The 18,464-nt window shown below is 45.5% G+C and overlaps 1 protein-coding gene across 1 annotated transcript in view; it reads left to right on the top strand.

The window, feature by feature from the left end:
• GALNT9 (polypeptide N-acetylgalactosaminyltransferase 9) overlaps positions 1-18,464 on the top strand; it is a 242,943-nt gene that overhangs the window by 95,561 nt on the left and 128,918 nt on the right. The window contains exon 5 of the mRNA XM_029047813.2: positions 17,462-17,659. Coding sequence (XP_028903646.1) covers positions 17,462-17,659 — 198 coding nt within the window. The remainder of the gene's footprint in view (positions 1-17,461; positions 17,660-18,464) is intronic.

The following is an 18,464-nucleotide window of genomic DNA, read 5'->3' as shown; positions in this document are numbered from 1 at the left end:
AAGAAAGTCTGTGTCAGACCTGATTATCTTGTATCTCCCCCAGTACTTAATACAATGCTTACAAAGTAAGTCATTAACAAGAACCATGATAATTAGAACCCAATTCTCCTCACTCCCAGTCTTGTACTCTTTCCTCTAGGCTGTGCTGATAATAACAAACCATCAGACTCATTTCAGGGTTCTAGATTAGAAACACTTCTGGAAAACTGGAAAGGGCACGCTGGGGAGATGGGGCTATGATTTTGAGAGGAAAATACACCAGGCGGGCCGAAGCCACCTGAGTTCCTTTCTATGTCACTGAATCACTGTGCCACAGACTGAAGTCCAGTTGGAGGAATTGGCATTTACTCTTGGCAAGAGACATATCTGAGGGGTTGGGAGGAATCGGGGGCCCTGAAGTTGAAATCGAGGGGGACTTTGAATGTAAAATGAGGGGAGAGGCTGGAAGATTGGCAGAAAACACTGCCATCTGGAACACAGAAACCCTACTGGCTCCTCGTGGGCAGGGAATGTGTCTGTTATATTGTAGTGTTGTATTCTCCCAAGTGCTTAATACAGTGCCCTGCACACAGTAAGCACTCAAAAATAGAATTGATTGACTGAATGATGGATAGGCCATGTGCTCTTGTCCCACCTCACTTCAGGCACCTAATATACAGTAACACCAGTACTAGTAATAATGATGGTATTTATTAAGCACTAACTATGTGCAAAGCACTGTTCTAAGCGCTGGGGGGATACAAGGTGATCAGGTTGTCCCATGTGTCTTCATTTTCTATTTGCACTCAGGCACTCAATGTATACTCTTGACTAATTGGTGCATTATGCTCACTTCATATTTTCCCCAACCTTCAAGTCCCTACTGCAACTGGCAGAGAGAGTATCAGGCCCAGAAGTAGAGCCAGGCCTCCATGGAGGTGATGGGGAACCCCTACACCAATTAAATATCAAAGTTGAAGAATTTGGGGAGAAGAAAATAATTTATCCTGATTTTCATTTTTTTATTATTGAAATCTTTGAGTCAGAGAAGATGCTAAAGCCATTTTGGCTGCAGGCACACACTCCTCGCCCACCTTGGGTATACAGTTTGTCCCTGTGCCCGCTCCGTGCAGGACCAGACTTTCAACACAACCTTGGTGATATTTTCTTCCTCATCATCCTCCAGACAATGTGCTCACTGTGGGCAGGGAACATGTCTATTAACTCTTTTGCACTCTCCCAAGCGCTTAGTACAGTTCTCTTTCCACAGTAAGCACCGAATAAATGCCATTGATCGATTCATCAGCATCAGCATCATCTTGATCATCATCATCATCAAAAGTCTAAGTTGGTACTAGACCTTGTCTTGAATTAACACATACCCACAAGTCTCAGTAACTCAAATTTCCCGTCCATTAAGTGAATTCTTCCAGGACTTCCAGAGGTGAAGCCAAGGCCAGTTGTAGGAAATGCCAGAGGGGGCAGTCACCAGAGGCAAAATATCCGGTGAAATCGGTTCATGAGGAGATGCGAAAATCAATGCATCTTTTGGAGCAGGGGAGATGGGCGCAGGGGGAGCAAAGGGAAAGGAGGAATAGAGCAGAGCAGGGATGACTAACAACTGTAGTTTTACCTGAGGCTCATATAAACCTATTATTAACCGTAACTATCAATAATTACCATTGGTAGTATTTGCTGAGCATTGTACGAGGTGCTGTGGGGAATTAATGAAAGAGAAAATGATACGGTCCCTATCCTTGAGGAGCTTACCAGCTTACAATTTAATGGAGGAGAAAATAAATCAGGAACGTGCAACTAGAGAAAATGTTCTGGTGTTAGAAGCGTGAAACATGATTGCAAATGACAGAAATAGGCACGAGATTTACAATAAAATCCCAAAGTATCGGGGTGACTTGAAACGTGGGATTTGGACCAGGGGTTGGAGAGGCGGAAAGCTATTCTATGATTCATAGAAGCCTCGTGGAGTGTCCCATCGAGAATGGTGGATGAGGGTCAGATCGAGAACCTGAGTGGAGGAAGGGAAGGGATTCTAGTGATAGCGATTTGCACAGGGCCACTGGAGAGCTCTGAGAAGCAGCATCACCTAGAAGAAAGAGCACAGGCCGGGGAGTCAGAGATAATGGATTCTAATCCTGGCTCCACCACTTGCCTGCTTTGAGACCTTAGGCAAGTCACTCAACTTCTCTGGGCTTCAGTTTCCATATCTGCAAAATGGGGATTCACTACCTGTTCTCCCTCTTACTTAGACTTTGATCCCCATGTAAGGCAGGCACCGTGTCTGACCTAGTTCGGTAGGAGGGTCAATGTGTTTCAGGGCTTTCGTTGGACAGTCTCATATCTACCTCAGCACTTAGTATAGTGCTTGGCATATAGAAAGCACTTAACGAATATCATTATCATTAATAGTAGAGTATCATCATTTTTACAGTTATTGTCCCTGTTTGCCATGTTTCCACTGAACCCAGAGAAGTGAGCAAGTAGGCAAGCAGGGACGTAGACTCCCGCTAAGTGAACGCAGAGATTTCTCAGAGCCAGGACTAATAATAACGTTGGTATTTGCTAAGCGCTTACTTTGTGCAGAACACTATTCTAAGCGCTGGGGTAGATACAGGGTAATCAGGTTGTCCCTCGTGAGGCTCACAGTCTTAATCCCCATTTTACAGATGAGATAACTGAGGCACAGAGAAGTTAAGTGACTTGCCCACAGTCAGACAGCTGACAAGGGGCAGAGCCGGGATACGAACCCATGACCTCTGATTCCCAATTCCATGCTCTTTCCACTGAGCCATGCTGCACTAAAATGACTGCTGTGCTATAGCACCATGACCCAATAGGTAGAAGCCATGGCAGAAGCCACAGACTTTGACGAGGTCTTAAAATAGTCTCAGAGGGATGAAGATTATGAAATGAGAGGATGTACTTCCCAGCAGCAGTCTAGAGAGAAGGTGGGCTTTAAAAGACAGAGAAAGGGAAAAAGGAATACTACAAACTGAGAAAAGAGGGCAGGCAAAGGGAAGTGGTCTGCTGGGAATGAGTGATGGCACAAAGGATGATGTTTTTTCAAACAATAAAGGCCATAGGGTCAGAGGATATCAGCCCTAAGAGGAAGTGCAACTTCATGCCAAGTTACATTTCAGAGAAATATCCGGCGGCTTAAATTATGATGGAACTCAGAGTGAAGCGTTGGAGAGACGAGGGAGAGGTGTACGAGGTTGATGAGGTATAGAGCAGTGAGAGAGATCATTAAATGGAGGAAATGATCTGAAGTAGCTCTGGATGCACTGGACAAATGTACTCATCATTAAAACACCCCATCAGTGGGCCATCCTGTTTTGAAATTCCTGACAAACACATGAGGTATTGATGACCTTCAAGGCTCTGAGTTTTCTCCTCTCTAGCTCCTACAGCCCCTCTGATTGGTCTCTTCCCTGTGAATGTCTGAGAAAAAGGGACCAGATCAGGGTACCAATAACAATAATAATTATGGTATTTGTTAAGCAATTACTATGAACCAAGCACTGTTCTAAGCACTGGGGTAGTTACAAGTTAATCGGGTTGGACTCAGTCCTTTTCCCACATGGGCTCATATTCTTAGAACCCATATTGCATATGAGGCAACTGAGGCACAGAGAATAATAATAATAATAATGGTATTTGTTAAGCACTTACTATGTGCCAAGCACTGTTCTAAACCATGGGGAAGATTCAGGGTAATGAGTTTGTCCAACGTGGGGCTCACAGTTTTAATCCCCAATTTAGAGATGAGGTAACTCAGTACAGAGAAGTAAAGTGGTTTGCCCAAGGTCACACAGCAGACAAATGGCAGAGCTGGGATTAGAACCCACGTACTCTGATTCCCAAGCCCGGGCTCTTTCCACTAAGCCACACTGCTTCTCTCTAGAGAAGTGAAGTGACTTGCCCAGGGTCAGAGATGTGGCGGAGCCAGGATTAGAACTCGGGGCCTCTTGACTCCCGGGCCCATGCTCTATCCACTAAGCCACGCACCTTCAAGCTCCTATCCAACATCAGCAGCGGAGACCCCACCCCATTTTAGAATATATCCCCCACTCCTCAGGCAAGCATCAGAACCGGAATCAGAGTGGGTGTTAGGGGTATGCAGTTCATCAGGAAGCTTGTTTCTTCCACCATCACCGTACGACTAGAAAAGAAGACCCAGGGTGATGAGGAAGCTTTGAAACTACACTGTGCCGGGCTTTATTGTGAACTCGCTTTGAACTAGAGCATATTTTAGAGAGCTCCTAAGCCTTAATTAAAACCGTCCATTAGAGCAGCATGGAATTCTGCCCCCAATTATGCTTACTTCAGAATAACTGCCCTTTAATGTAGAAATATGTGGGGTTTATGCATGACTTGAAAAGAGAGCTCGAGGTAAACACCGTCTATTTAAAGAACGTAATGTATTTAGTCAGAAAGGTCCATTTCTCAAGGCTTTGCCCAGCCACTTAGGACTCTTTTGGAAGCTTAATGGAATACCTGCTTCATACACTGAAAGTGGACTACTATTGTAAAGCTGAGAAAAGAGAGAAGCGTGTGCTACATGCCAAAAGCCAAGGCCAATGTCCATATGGAGTGGAAGCAGGGAAAGCTACTAGGACTGTTGATCTACCTAGCCAAGAGTGTCCATCGAATCCTCCCCCCCTGCTTTGCAGTGGTGCAGAAATGAGCAGGCAAATGAGACAAAAATCACTGCATTCTGGACAGTAAGGTAATAATAATATTGTTCTTGTCTGTCTGTCTCCCCCGATTAGACTGTAAGCCCGTCATAGGACAGGGACTGTCTCTACCTGTTACCGATTTGTTCATTCTAAGCATTTAGTACAGTGGTCTGTACATAGTAAGCGCTCAATAAATATTATTGAATGAATCAATGAATGAATAATAACAATATCAATGATGATTTTTGTTCATCGTTTGCTATTTTTCAGACACGGTATTAAGTTCTTGGGTGGATACAAGCAAATGGAGTTGGACACAGTCCCTGTCCCACATGGGGCTCACAGTCTCAACTCCCATTTTACTGATGAGATAACTGAGGTGCAAAGAAATGAAATGACTTGCCCAAGGTCACACAGCAGCCACATGAAAGAGTTGGGAAGATCTGAAATCTCCAGGGGTCATTCAGAAAAGTGAATTGGGACATCTGGCTGAAATGAGGGACTTCGTCCCTACTTGAACCAGTATGCCAGAGTTTTAGTTTGGATTCAATCCCTTGGAAGGTGAATATGAAATTGAAAGACTTTCGCTTCACCTTGGGCTGGACGTTTCTGGACATTGGATACTGCCCTCTGTATTCTTCCAGGTTCTTAGCTGGTGGATGGGTCACTGGTTTGTTACGAGCTGAATTGGGATGACCACAGCAGGATCCAATTCAGTGCCATCTCAAAACCCATGAACTGGTGGGAGGTGAATAGGGCAGTCAGAAAAGGGAAGAGGGATCCCCCTCCTAGAGCAAAGATTTTGATCGCGAGGCAGCATGGCCTAGTGAATAGAGCACGGGCCTGGGAGTCAAAGGACCTGGATCCTAACCCCAGCTCCAAGTTCTGCTGGGTGAACTTGGGCAAGTCATTTCACTTCTCTGTGGCTCAGTTACCTCATCTGTAAAATGGGGATTAAGACTGTGAGTCTTACGTGGGTCAGGGACTGCATCCAACTCAATTACCTTATATCTACCCCAGTGCTTTGTACAGTGTTTGGCTCATAGTAAGCACTTAACAAATACCACTATTATTATTATCATTATTAAGATCATAATGCTAAGAAGAGGAATCCAAAACCTGACCACGTGCTGCAAAGAGCAAATGCCACAACACAGCAAATGACAATCTTTCTATGCAATCAGTGTGGAAGTCGCCATCTGTCTTCTTGGCCTCCCCAAATGCCTAGATAAAGGTCACAGTTATTAACAAGGGCCTCAAACATGAAGGCAAGCTGTAAACAGACACACACGCATACACACATACACACACACACACAAGCACACAAATTAAACAAGGATCCTTCATTTCTAAAGTCGATGCTTTGAATGTTGAAATGCCATCCATAAGTGACTTGGGAAGTGAGTACGTGTCAGTAACAATCCACTCCTTACCGTGACTCTGAGGCCCTTTTACCTTGCTGTTAACTGCTCCTGATTTCAAATCTGCCTTATGTTTTCCCAATTATACCAAGTCCCTGCTGGAGGGGAACAGCCCCTCTCCTGATTGTTGTATATCAAAGACTGTCTTTCTATTACTTCCATTTTTACTGAATCGCGTCTGTTCAGGACAGAAAAATCCATCCATGCAACCTCAATAGCAGAACTCAGTGATGGCATTCAGCTTCATGTTGCCAATTAAATTCTTAGAAGTTTTCAGAAGCAACCCGATGCATAACTAGTTTTCTTCAGACTTATTGTCTGTCCTTACTGCTGTGCTGACTCTGTATAGGAGTTCTTAATCATCCTTAGATTTTTCCTCTTGAGCAATCATCAGTTTAGAACAGTTCCTGGATGACTGTCTCAGAGAATTTTGAAAATGCTCAGAATACACTGAGTTGGTAGAATTTCCCAGTGGAATAAAAGCCTCCACATTTGTTACTGTGTCCTCAAGAATGACGCATAGAATAATTTGAATGGGACTGAGCCTACCTTGCACCCTATTTTATACAGGTTGGGTTGGGGAAAATATGAGGTAGGGTTCCTTCAACTCTAATTCAGCCTTAGGGTCTTGTTGAACTTCTCGAACCAGCTGAATATATATTTTTATGGTATTTATAAGGGTTTACTATGTGCCAGGTACTGTATTAAGCACAGGGGTATACAAGCGAATCAGAGTGAACACAGTCCATGTCCCAGTTGGGGCTCACAGTCTTAATCCCCATTTTACAGATGAGGTAACTGAAGCACAGAGAAGCTAAGCAACTTGTCCAAGGTCACAGAGCAGACAAGTGGCAGAGCTGGAATTAGAACCCAGGTCCTTCTGACTCTCAGACCCATGCTCAATCCTCTATGCCATGCTGTTTCGTCCCATATTTCTTAATAGTTTCCAGATGACTAGCCTTCTGATGTCAAATTATTCTGTGCATCCCTTGGTTGCTTCCTATGCTTCTTTGATATCTTTCGGGATGTGAAGATTATAACTATGATGTAGCATTTTGGTCTGAAGCCACACTGCAATTCAGGGAAAGCCTGGTTAACCTTATTCGTCAAGAGCCTGGCAAGAAGGACTCTGGCTAAGATCTCGTTGGCATAGGACAATGAAGAAACAGGTGGCTTTCACAGGGAGTTTTCCCATCCTTCCTCTTGAAGATGGTGAAAAGGAGGAATTTCTGAAATCCTGAGAGATTGTTCGGTTTTCCAAGTGCAGAGGAAATCCCTAATTTCAACCACTGAAGTGGTGCCTCCCCACTGCTTGTAGATTTCTGTGGGACGATGGTGGGATTGAATTGCTTTACCACATTCCTGGATTCAAGTCAGTGATTTCCTCAAAATTTTTTGTTTGTTTTTATGGTACTTGTTAAGTGCTTGACTCTCTACCAGGCAATATATTTAAATGTTAAGCTCTAAATTGGAGCTAAGGCTAAGTCTAAATCTGGAAAATTAAGCAGGTGTCATTTTATTTTCTTTTTCTTTATTTTATGGTATTCGTTAAGTCCTTCCTATGTGCCAGGCAGTCTACTAAACTATGGGGTAGATCTAAGTTTGTCAGGTTGGACACAGTGCCTGTCCCGTGTGGAGCTCACAATCTTAATCCCAATTTTACAGGTAAAGTAACTGAGGCACAGAGAAGTTAAGTTACTTATCCAAGGTCACACAGCAGACGAGTGGCAGAGATGGGACTAGAATCCAAGTCTTTCCGACTTCCAGGCCTGTGCTCTATCTACTAGGCCATGCTGCTGGGAACAATTCTACAAACTTTGAACTCTCTCAAGAGCTTAGTCCAGTGCTCTGCACAGGGTAATCACTCCATAAATTGGATTGATTATGTTTGGACAGGCTTCAGGGAGAAACACGTGTTTAGATGGTGATAGTTTTGCTGCCTGTGATGAGAGCGTAACCGCCATAACCTATCAAGATTGTTGTGGTAGTGTGTGCATATATAAATATATATACATATACATATTCTTGTATACATTGTGAATGAGAATTCTTTGATTGATGCTTTTTCAGGAAAAACTTGAGAAATGGCTGCCAGGACTATATACTAATAATGCTGGGGAAATTAGCAAGGAGAGTGGAAATTACAGCAAGGAGACATCAGATGTTCCAACCTAGAACTCTCCCTATGTCTAAAATCAACAAATCAATCATACTTCTTGAGTGCTTATTATGTGCAGAGCACTGTACTAAACACTTGGGAAAGTAGAAGCAGTAGCATGGCCTGGAGGATAGAGCCCAGGACTGGGAGTCAGAAGACTCTGGGTTCTAATCCTGGCTCCACCACTTGTCTGCTGATAGTAATAATAATAATGGTGGCACTTGTAGATGTTACTATGTACCAGGCACTGTACTAAGCGCTGGGGTAAATACAAGACAATCAGATTGGACATCCCAGGGGTAGGGGAGAGTGCTAGGGAGGGATGGCAATGGCTGCTGAGATTACATTTACAGAAATAAAAAAAGTTTTGGGTCAAAGGGAAGCATCAAGGGGCAGGCTGGAAAGGTCTGCTGTGAGAATTTGGGTAAGTCTATTGACTTCTCTGTGCCTCAGTTACCTCATCTGTAAAATGGGGATTAAGACTCTGAGCCCCATGTGGGACAAGGACTGTGCCCAACTCAATTTGCATGTATACATGCCAGCCTAAGTACAGTGCCTGGCACATAGTAAGTGCTTAACAAATGCCACAATATCATTACTATTACAATACAACAGAGTTGGTAGACAGCTTCCCTGACTACAAGGAATTTACAATCTTGAGGGGGAGACAGCCATTGATATGAATGAATACATTATGAATATGTGCATTAGTGTTGTGAGGTTGAGGGTAGGGTGAATGAAGGGTACAATTCCAAGTGCGGGGGAAATGCAGAAGGGAGAGGGAGTAGAGGAAAAGAGGGCTTAGTGGGGGAAGGCCTCTTGGAGGAGATGTGCTTTCAATAAGGCTTTTAAAGAGGGGAGAATCATGGTATGTTGGGTCTGAAAGGGGAGGGAGAAGCAGGATGAGGACAAGGGGTCAGTGGCGAGATAGAAGAGATTGAGGTACAGTGAGTACATTGGCATTAGAGGAGCAGAGTGAGCGTGCTGGGTTGTTATAGGAAATCAAATGTCTTCCATTGGTCCTCTTATCCATCCCCAAGCTCCCCAAGTGGGGACCAGCCAGACCGTCAGGGGGAGTAGAAGGGGATCTACATAGCGTAGCTGATAGAGCACTGGCCTGGGAGTCAAAAGGTCATGGGTTCTAAACCCGGATCCACCACTTTTCTAGTGTGTGACCTTGGGCAAGTCACTTCACTTCTCTGTGCTTCAGTTACCTCATCTGTAAAACAGGGATTGAGTCTGGGAGCCCACGTGGGATAGAAATTGGTTCCTAGTCAATATGCTTGTATCCACCCCAGTGCTTAGTACAATGCCTGACACATAGTAAGTGCTTAACAAAATACTATCATTATTATTATTAGTCTACAGCTTCCAGAATCCCAAACCACTGAGTGGCAGCAAAAAGCCATGCCACCTTGAGATATGTTGCAGCCCACTGGTACAAATGGCTCTGCAGTTTCTGAATCCAAAGGTTTGCTAAGATCCCAACGATTGAATGCACTAGGACTTTTCTAGAATGGCTGCCAAGACTTCTTGATTTCCCCTGAGCAAAAAGAGAGCACAGGCAAGGAAAGGTTTAGAAGGGCTGCTTGAAATTAAATTAGTACATAAGCAGGCACCATAACCTTATCCCGAATATAATCAAACCAGTGGACATTGGGTGAGGACGCTGGTTAACCTACATTCCTTGGGCGGTGAAATGGCTTTCCACGCACCATTCCTCGAGGCACAATTATAGCTTGAACCTCCTGACTGAGCAGAAATGCATTAATGAACGTCCAATGGAGTTGGCAGTCATTTCCCATGAAATCAAGGATAATCAGCAGTTGACCTGCATCGGGCTCCGGAGAGGGCTTTGTATGGCTCCTGGTCAGAGGGACCTCAGGAGAGTATCCCCACTGCTCCTGCCGCAGTGGGGAATCCCTTCTAGTCCAGAATCCCGGCCACAATTAAAGGACTTACTCCGTCTCTCTGCCCTTTCTCCTCCCTCACCCCTAAGCACTCTCCTGACGTTCAGCAACCACCGAGGCTTACCTGGCACCCCAGGTCCCTAGCAAGGACTCTTTGGTCCCCAGGAGGAGAAGCTGCCTTCTTATGAGGCAGAGTGCAGAGAAGGAACTGGGAAGGAGTACATGATAGTGATTCAGAAAGGAAGGACTCCTGTGGCTTCTGGCTGGAGGGCCAGCCTCAGGACTGTGTCGTAATGTCAAGCTTCTCCAATGTTCCCCAGCTTGGACCTCATGAACTGGTAGCTAATAATAATAATTGCGGTATTTGGTTAAGTGCTTACTATGTGCTAGGCAGTGTACTAAGCACTGGGGTGGATATAAGCAAATTGGGTTGGACCCTATCCCTATCCCACTTAGGGCTCATAGTTTTAATCCCCTTTTTACAGATGAGGTAACCGAGTCCCAGAGAAGTGAAGTGATTTACCCAAAGTCACACGGCAGACAAGTGGCAGAGCCAGAATTAGAACCGAAGTCTCTTTGACTCCCAGGCCCGTGTTCTATCCGCTATGTCATGCTGCTTCTCTAGCTGTTTTTGTAGCTCCACCAGTGTACCCGAGCTGGAACTGGAAGTAGATTGGCTGTGCTACTGCAGGAGGATGTCATGGAGTAGGCGGTCTTATATCACAGGACAATTTTGAATAAACTTCTGACCCCTCTGGAAGTTTTTTCCAAGAGTAAAATAATTGACTGACTCTGTGTTCAGGTCTATGCCTCTGAGTGAAAGTCCAGATGGCCAGGTACTTGACTGTGAATGCCAATATCGCTGGATGTTAAATCTTAGGGCTGAGGACCCTCAGAGGTCCCAAGGACAGAATTTTGAAGCATAATAATAATATTAATAATGATGATGGTATTTGTTAAGTGCTTGCTATGTGCCAGGCACTGTACTAAGTGCTGGGGTGGATCAAGCAAATGGGGTTGGACACAGTCCCTGTCCCATACGGGGCTCACAGTCTCAAAATCCATATTACAAATGAGGTAACTGAGGACCAGAGAAGAGAAATGACTTGTGCGAGGTCACACAGCAAACAAGTGGCAGAGCTGGAATAAGAACCCATGACCTTCTGACTCCCAGGCCGGTGCTCTATCCACTAAATGTCCATCTCATCCTCTGAGGAAAGAGATGACACCTTTTATTCAAGCATCCTATCATCCTTGTCAGTGACAGAACACTGGGATGGCTAGAACAATCATAATAATAACATTTATTATGCATCACCTGGGTGTAATGCATTGTATTAAAGGTCTGAGAATAAAAAAACAATCGTGTCATGCTCCCTGCCCACAAAGTGCTTACATTCTAAAGGGAGAGACAGACATAAAAATATTTATGAACAAAGTAATCAAAATAAATAAGTGAATGTACAATCAAATTAATGTGCATTACATTTGTGGTGAGGATGAGTATAGATTCACATTTAAGTGCTGGAGAGTCCCAAAGAATTTATACATATATATAGCTTACTGTGCTGCAAAATCATCAAAGAAGGTTAGTTGAAGGCGGTGGGATTTGATGCGGGCTTTGACCCAGTGTTATTAACAGGCAGTTATTAAGTGCTTATTATGTGCTAAGCCCTGGGTTAGATACACAATTATGAGAACAAGCACAACCCCTGTCCTACATGGGGTTCACGATCTCTCTTATTCCCATTTTACAGGGAGGAAACTGAGGCCCAGAGCAGTTCACTGTTTACCCAAGGCCACACAGCAGTCAGTAGCAGAGCTGGGTCTTGAACTTGGGTCTCCTGACTCCCAGTCCAGCAAATTTTCCCCGAGGCATCACTGCCTCCCTAATAGCAGCCAGTAACAAACTGTGTTGAGCATGTCCTTCTTCCATTTGGGGCCAGGGGTCTCTATCAATCAGGCTGCAGGACCCCAGGGTCCTGCTTCTGGTTTGAAAATTGATGCTTTGAAAAGGTCTTCGGCTGCAGTTTGACAGCAGGAGCCCCAGATTCCTCTGGGAGTGGGCCGCAGGTGGCCCTATGGGACAGCTAAGCACCATTTGATCTCAGCCAGACAACACAGAGAGGGAAGAGCTACTTTTCCACTAAACTATTAGATGACACTTGCACCTGTGATTCCTGCCCCCAAATCCTTTAGTTCACAGACAGAGAGAGCAGGGAAGATACAGCTTCCCTGCCAGGGTGATTATCAGCATCATCGGGGTGGTGCAAGTTAGAAGGGGAGAGAGGAGTGGGCTGCATTGACTCCACACCCTGGCTCTAGGTTTCTCGGAGCCTTTCCCCTGCAGGAAACAGAATGTCATCTGCAAAGACCCCCATCCCCTCAACCCCAATAATTTGTGGTTTGCATTGTGACCTGCCTTTACAGAATGTACCGGGGTCCGCCAGTCTTCCCTCCCGAAGCCCCACCGTCCTTCAGACACCACTAATCTTATTGCTTTCATCTTGGATAAATAGCAGGAGCTGCTACTTATCCTGATTTGCCAGACCTCATTGACTCCATGCAAATGTGAGACAGCCCAGTCCAAAGACCTTATGAATTGGCTCTCTGTCTAATGAAGTACAAAGCCAGCCGGCAGCCAGGGAGACTCACAGATGTTCCCTGTCCATCAACATGGGTATGCTCTCTGAGTCAGGAGGAACTCGGGGCAGTTTTTTCTGGTTTTGGACAATGTGCAGAGTGGGGAGAAAGGAATGGGAAAATGATTGAACCTTCTAGTTCACAGATGTTGCTGTAGTAGTATCTACGAAATGCCTACCTGTAAGCAAAGCACCAGGCTAATTTCTGGGGAAAAAAATACTTGGGAGCACTCAATCACTTTGGCCCCACCTCCTACTCCCTTACTACAACCCAGCCTGCACACTTGGCTCCTCTAATGCTAACCTTCTCACTGTACCGCCATCTCGTCTATCTCGCCGCCGACCTCACCCATGTCCTGCCTCTGGCATAGAGCACCCTCCCTCCTCAAATCCAACAGACAATTACTCTATCCCCCTTCTAACCCTTATCAAAAGCACATCTCCTCCAAGAGGCCTTCCCTAAGCCTTCCTTTCCTCTTCCCCCTCTCCCTTCTGTGTCACCTTGACTTGCTCCATTCATCCCCCTCTTCCAGCCTCACCACACTTAGGTACATATCTGTAATTAATATATTTATATTAATGTCTGCCTTCCCCTCAAGACAGAAAGTTCACTGTGGGCAGGGAATGTGTTCACTATTTTATTGTACTCTCCCAAGCAGTTAGTACAGTCCTCTGCACACAGTAAGTGCTCGATGAATACTATTTATTAAATAATGAATGAACAGGTGAGAATTAAGGGGAATCGAGGTTCCTGGCTTTCAAGGGGCTTACAATATCTGAATAAGTGGGAGATAGGTTGCAGTGAAGACATAAGGAAAGATGCAACGTTAAACACGCAAAGACAACATAAAAAACAAGGGCAGTAGGGTGTGTGAGAGAGCAGAGTATCAGACAGAGGTCAATGCCTGACTGATAATAATAATAATAATTATGGTATTTGTTAAGCACTTACTACATGCCAAGCACTGTTCTAAGAACTGGGGTAGATACAAGGTAATCAGGTTGTCCCACGTGGGGCTCACAGTCTTAATCCTCATTTTACAGATGAGGTAACTGAGGCACAGAGAAGTTAAGTGATTTGCCCAAGGTCACACAGCAGACAAATGGTGGAGAGGTAGTAGAACCCACATCCTCTGATTCCTAAGCCCGTGCTCTTGCCACTTGGCCATGCTTCTTCTCTGACAGTCCCATCCACACTCACACAGTCACCTTCAACTGTGCATTTGCATTTTATTCTACCTCCTGTTTTCACGATCTTCTGGATACCCCTCTGCTTGGCCTCCAAGCTGGACTGAATATCGTGGGGTTATCTCAGCAATTCTCAGATCTGCTACAAGACCAAAGCTGATGTTTCCTTGTGTCTTTATCACATTTCTTGCCCCCTTCTTGCTTAAAGGTCCCCTGCCTCTAGCCCACCACTTGGGTAAGCTGCTGTTACCCATCCACTTGGCTCTGTGCCGTAGTTAGCAGCATTTCAATTTATTGATTAAGATCTATGGCCCCAGTGGTGTCGATGTAGCCAGATATACATTTCGCAGACCTTTATCCTAATCTCTGAAAGAAAATCCCTAGGGTGGCTTCCCCTGAATTTGGTCCAATTTTAGCTCCATCTCTTGTCAGTCTCTATACTGCTTCCAGACCTTGAAATATTCCTAAACCTTTCTCCTTTCCCTGCAGCAGACTATCTCAAAGCCCAATCCCTTGATCCAGTCTTTCTATACTCTAATCAGCTACTTACTGGAGTCTTTTGCAGCAAGAAAGGGAGCAATCATATTAAATCTTATCACCTGCATCACCATCTCTCTTTGTTGAGTGCACTCTTCTTCCTAAAGGAGTATTGTGATTTTTAACAAATTATTATTTCCCACCAAGCTGCCTGTCACACAGAAAACCAGCTACGAAAACATCAAAACTGAGTCGGAATATTTAAAAGCATCTTTGAGTAATGGAAAGACTGACTTGGAAGCGGGCTCCTCATTTTCAGACTCTCCAAACACCTGAAGAAAGATGTCACTTAATCCCTCCCTAGGAGAATAGAGTTTAGGGGCCCAGTGCTATGAGAACCACCTGGTGTTTCTGAATATTAAAGAGCAACTCTCAAACCTTACCCTGGGAAGAAATTTCCTCTGTCCTTTTCCATTGCTGGGAACCTTTTGTTTACTTATGTGAAGTTGCTGGTGTGACTAGGTTAAATACCCATAGCCAAGACCCCATCACTTGAAGGGTGGGAGAGTGAGTCAAGGTAAGTCATTTGAATAGGATCTCCAGTATTTCCTCTGCCTACTGAATTGCTGTGGCTGAGAGGGTCTACATCTATTTCCACCCACAGTGGAAATATATCAGAGATATATCTGAGGGTCACATTCAGGGAGGTGAGATAGTTGGGAAGCAATAATAATAATAATGTTGGTATTTGTTAAGCGCTTACTATGTGCCGAGCACTGTTCTAAGCGCTGGGGTAGATATAGGGGAATCAGGTTGTCCCACGTGGGGCTCACAGTCTTAATCCTCATTTTACAGATGAGGGAACTGAGACACAGAGAAGTGAAGTGACTTGCCCACAGTCACACAGCCGACAAGTGGCAGAGCTGGGATTCGAACTCATGAGCCCTGACTCCAAAGCCCGTGCTCTTTCCACTGAGCCACGCTGCTTCTCTAAGCAGCAGTGCCTAGTGGAAAGAGCATGGGTCTGAGACTCAAAGGATCTGTGTTCTAATCCCAACTCCATCACATGTCTGCTGGGCAACTTTGGGCAAAGCACTTCACTTCTCTGTGTCTGTTACCTCATCTGTAAAATAGGGCTTAGGACTGTGAGCCCTATGTGGGAGAGGGACTGTGTCCAATCTGATTACCTTGTACCTAGCCCACTGCTCAGAACGGTGCTTGGCACATAGTAAGCACTTAACAAATACCACAATTATTATTGTTGTTATTATTAGTTATGGAAAGCCATACGTCTCCACCTGGATGTCGGCCCGCCACCTAAAACTCAACATGAGCAAGACTGAGCTCCTCATCTTCCCTCCCAAGCCCGGTCCACTCCCAGACTTCTCCATCACCGTGGATGGCACGACCATCCTTCCCGTCCCGCAGGCCCGCAATCTCGGTGTCATCCTTGACTCGTCCCTCTCGTTCACCCCACACATCCTATCCGTTACCGAGACCTGCCGGTTTCACCTCTACAATATCGCCAAGATCCGCCCTTTCCTCTCCACCCAAACGGCTACCTTACTATTACGGGCTCTCGTTATATCCCGGCTAGACTACTGTGTCAGCCTTCTCTCTGACCTCCCTTCCTCCTCTCTCGCCCCGCTCCGGTCTATTCTTCACTCCGCTGCCCGGCTCATCTTCCTGCAGAAACGATCTGGGCATGTCACTCCCCTTCTTAAACAACTCCAGTGGTTGCCTATCGACCTCCGCTCCAAACAAAAACTCCTCACTCTAGGCTTCAAGGCTCTCCGTCACCTTGCCCCTTCCTACCTCTCCTCCCTTCTCTCTTTCTACCGCCCACCCCGCACGCTCCGCTCCTCTGCCGCCCACCTCCTCGCCGTCCCTCGGTCTCGCCCATCCCGCCGTCGACCCCTGGGTCACGTCCTCCTGCGGTCCTGGAACGCCCTCCCTCCTCACCTCCGCCAAACTGATTCTCTTTCCCTCTTCAAAACCTTACTTAAAAATCACCTCCTCCAAGAGGCCTTCCCAGACTGAGCTCCTCTTCCCCCTCTACTCCCTCTGCCATCCCCCCTTTACCTCTCCGCAGCTAAAGCCTCATTTTCCCCTTTTCCCTCTGCTCCTCCACCTCTCCCTTCCCATCCCCACAGCACTGTACTCGTCCGCTCAACTGTATATATTTTCGTTACCCTATTTATTTTGTTAATGAATTGTACATCGCCTTGCTTCTATTTAGTTGCCATCAGTTTTTACGAGATGTTCTTCCCCTCGACGCTGTTTAGTGCCATTGTTCTCGTCTGTCCGTCTCCCCCAATTAGACTGTAAGCCCGTCAAACGGCAGGGACTGTCTCTATCTGTTGCCGACTTGTTCATCCCAAGCGCTTAGTACAGTGCTCTGCACATAGTAAGCGCTCAATAAATACTATTGAATGAATGAATGAATCTCTACATCTGCATCCTATTTGCGTGCTGCTTTCAGGAAATTTGCATTGCCCACCTAAGCCTCACAGTTGATTTTTCTTCTAATGGTATTTGTTAAGTGTTTAATTGTGGCAGATATCATTCTAAGTTCTGGGATAGATACACACATTCCACATGGGGCTAGATTCTGCAGCTGCCTCGACGCTAACTTTGTTTTATTGCTTTCTTCACGAGCTATCATGTGTCCAGGGCCCCTCTGTCCAAACTGTGCTAAAGAGAGATGAACACACACAAATTAGGAGAAGAGGAAGGTGTAGTGAAAGCCACCCAGAATCTCAGCTAGGCCATCAGTGTGCCTGGAGATTCCTGTCAAGGGAACCCAGCTTCATAAGAATCTTAACTTAGACTGGTAGCCCTACGTGGAGCTCTATCTGGCCTGATTATCATGTACCTACCAATAAGCACTTAACAACTACCACGATTATTAAGAATCGGGGCTCATTTGCTCTTTCTCACTGCATTCTCACTCTCACCGCATGCTCACTCTTGCTGTTGTCAATTTCAGGGTAGAGCCGGCCCTTACCCGGATTAAAGAGGATCGAAGGAGAATCATCTTACCGGCCATTGACAATATCAAATACAACACTTTCGAGGTACAGCAGTATGCCAACGCGGCTCACGGCTACAACTGGGGACTCTGGTGTATGTATATCATTCCGCCCCAGGACTGGCTGGACAAAGGGGATGAATCGGCCCCAATCAGGTGAGTCTGAGATCTTCATCATGACGGATGAGCAGAATACCACCTCAGGGGCAGTGTGGCCCAGGGGAAAGAGCACAATGTGGGAATTGGAAGACCCGGGTTGTAATCCTTGATCTGAGATTAGCCTGCCTGGTGATCTTGGGCAAGGCAGTTGATTTCTCTGAGCCTGTTTCGTCATCTGTAAAATGGGGAGTCTCCATCTGTTCTCACTCTTAGTTAGATTGTAGCTCCATGTGAGAGTCCATCTTCTTTCACCCTGATCTGTGGAAGATCCAGCCGAAGAAGAAGGACTTTCTGTTGGGTTTTTCTAAATGTAAGGTAAATGATCAGGGATTGTCTCTGAAGGAGTACTGTTTTCCCCCTGCCTGAAGAGGAAAATATCCCAAAATTAACTTTAAATGTAGATGATTTGGGGTCTCCACATTGTAGCCCTTTGTGTTCCCTGTCTGCAAGGGACAACAGCCCCTCAGGCAATGATGTCTCCCGGTCCAGGTGAACCTGTGTGGGCAGAGAATGTGTCTGTTAAGTTGTTACATTGTACTCTCCTAAGCATTTAAAACAGTACTCTGCCCACAGTAAGTGTTCAGTAAATATGATTGACTGACTGACTGACCTGCCTCCTCTCCATCACATCTTGTATTTCCTCTTGGGCCAAATCTGACCCTGCAAAGCCAGGATGAAAATGGTCCAGTCATCTGGAAGAAGAGAAGAGGTCATTTCTGCCTCAGTTATCCAGATACTTGCCCCATCTTTTATCTATCTCTACTACTGTAATCCAGGCTCCAAAGAAAGAGGTCCCTTGTAT

This window comes from Ornithorhynchus anatinus, chromosome 2, assembly GCF_004115215.2.
Source record: "Ornithorhynchus anatinus isolate Pmale09 chromosome 2, mOrnAna1.pri.v4, whole genome shotgun sequence".
NCBI lineage: Eukaryota > Metazoa > Chordata > Mammalia > Monotremata > Ornithorhynchidae > Ornithorhynchus > Ornithorhynchus anatinus.
This window is presented reverse-complemented; position numbering and strand designations above follow the sequence as displayed.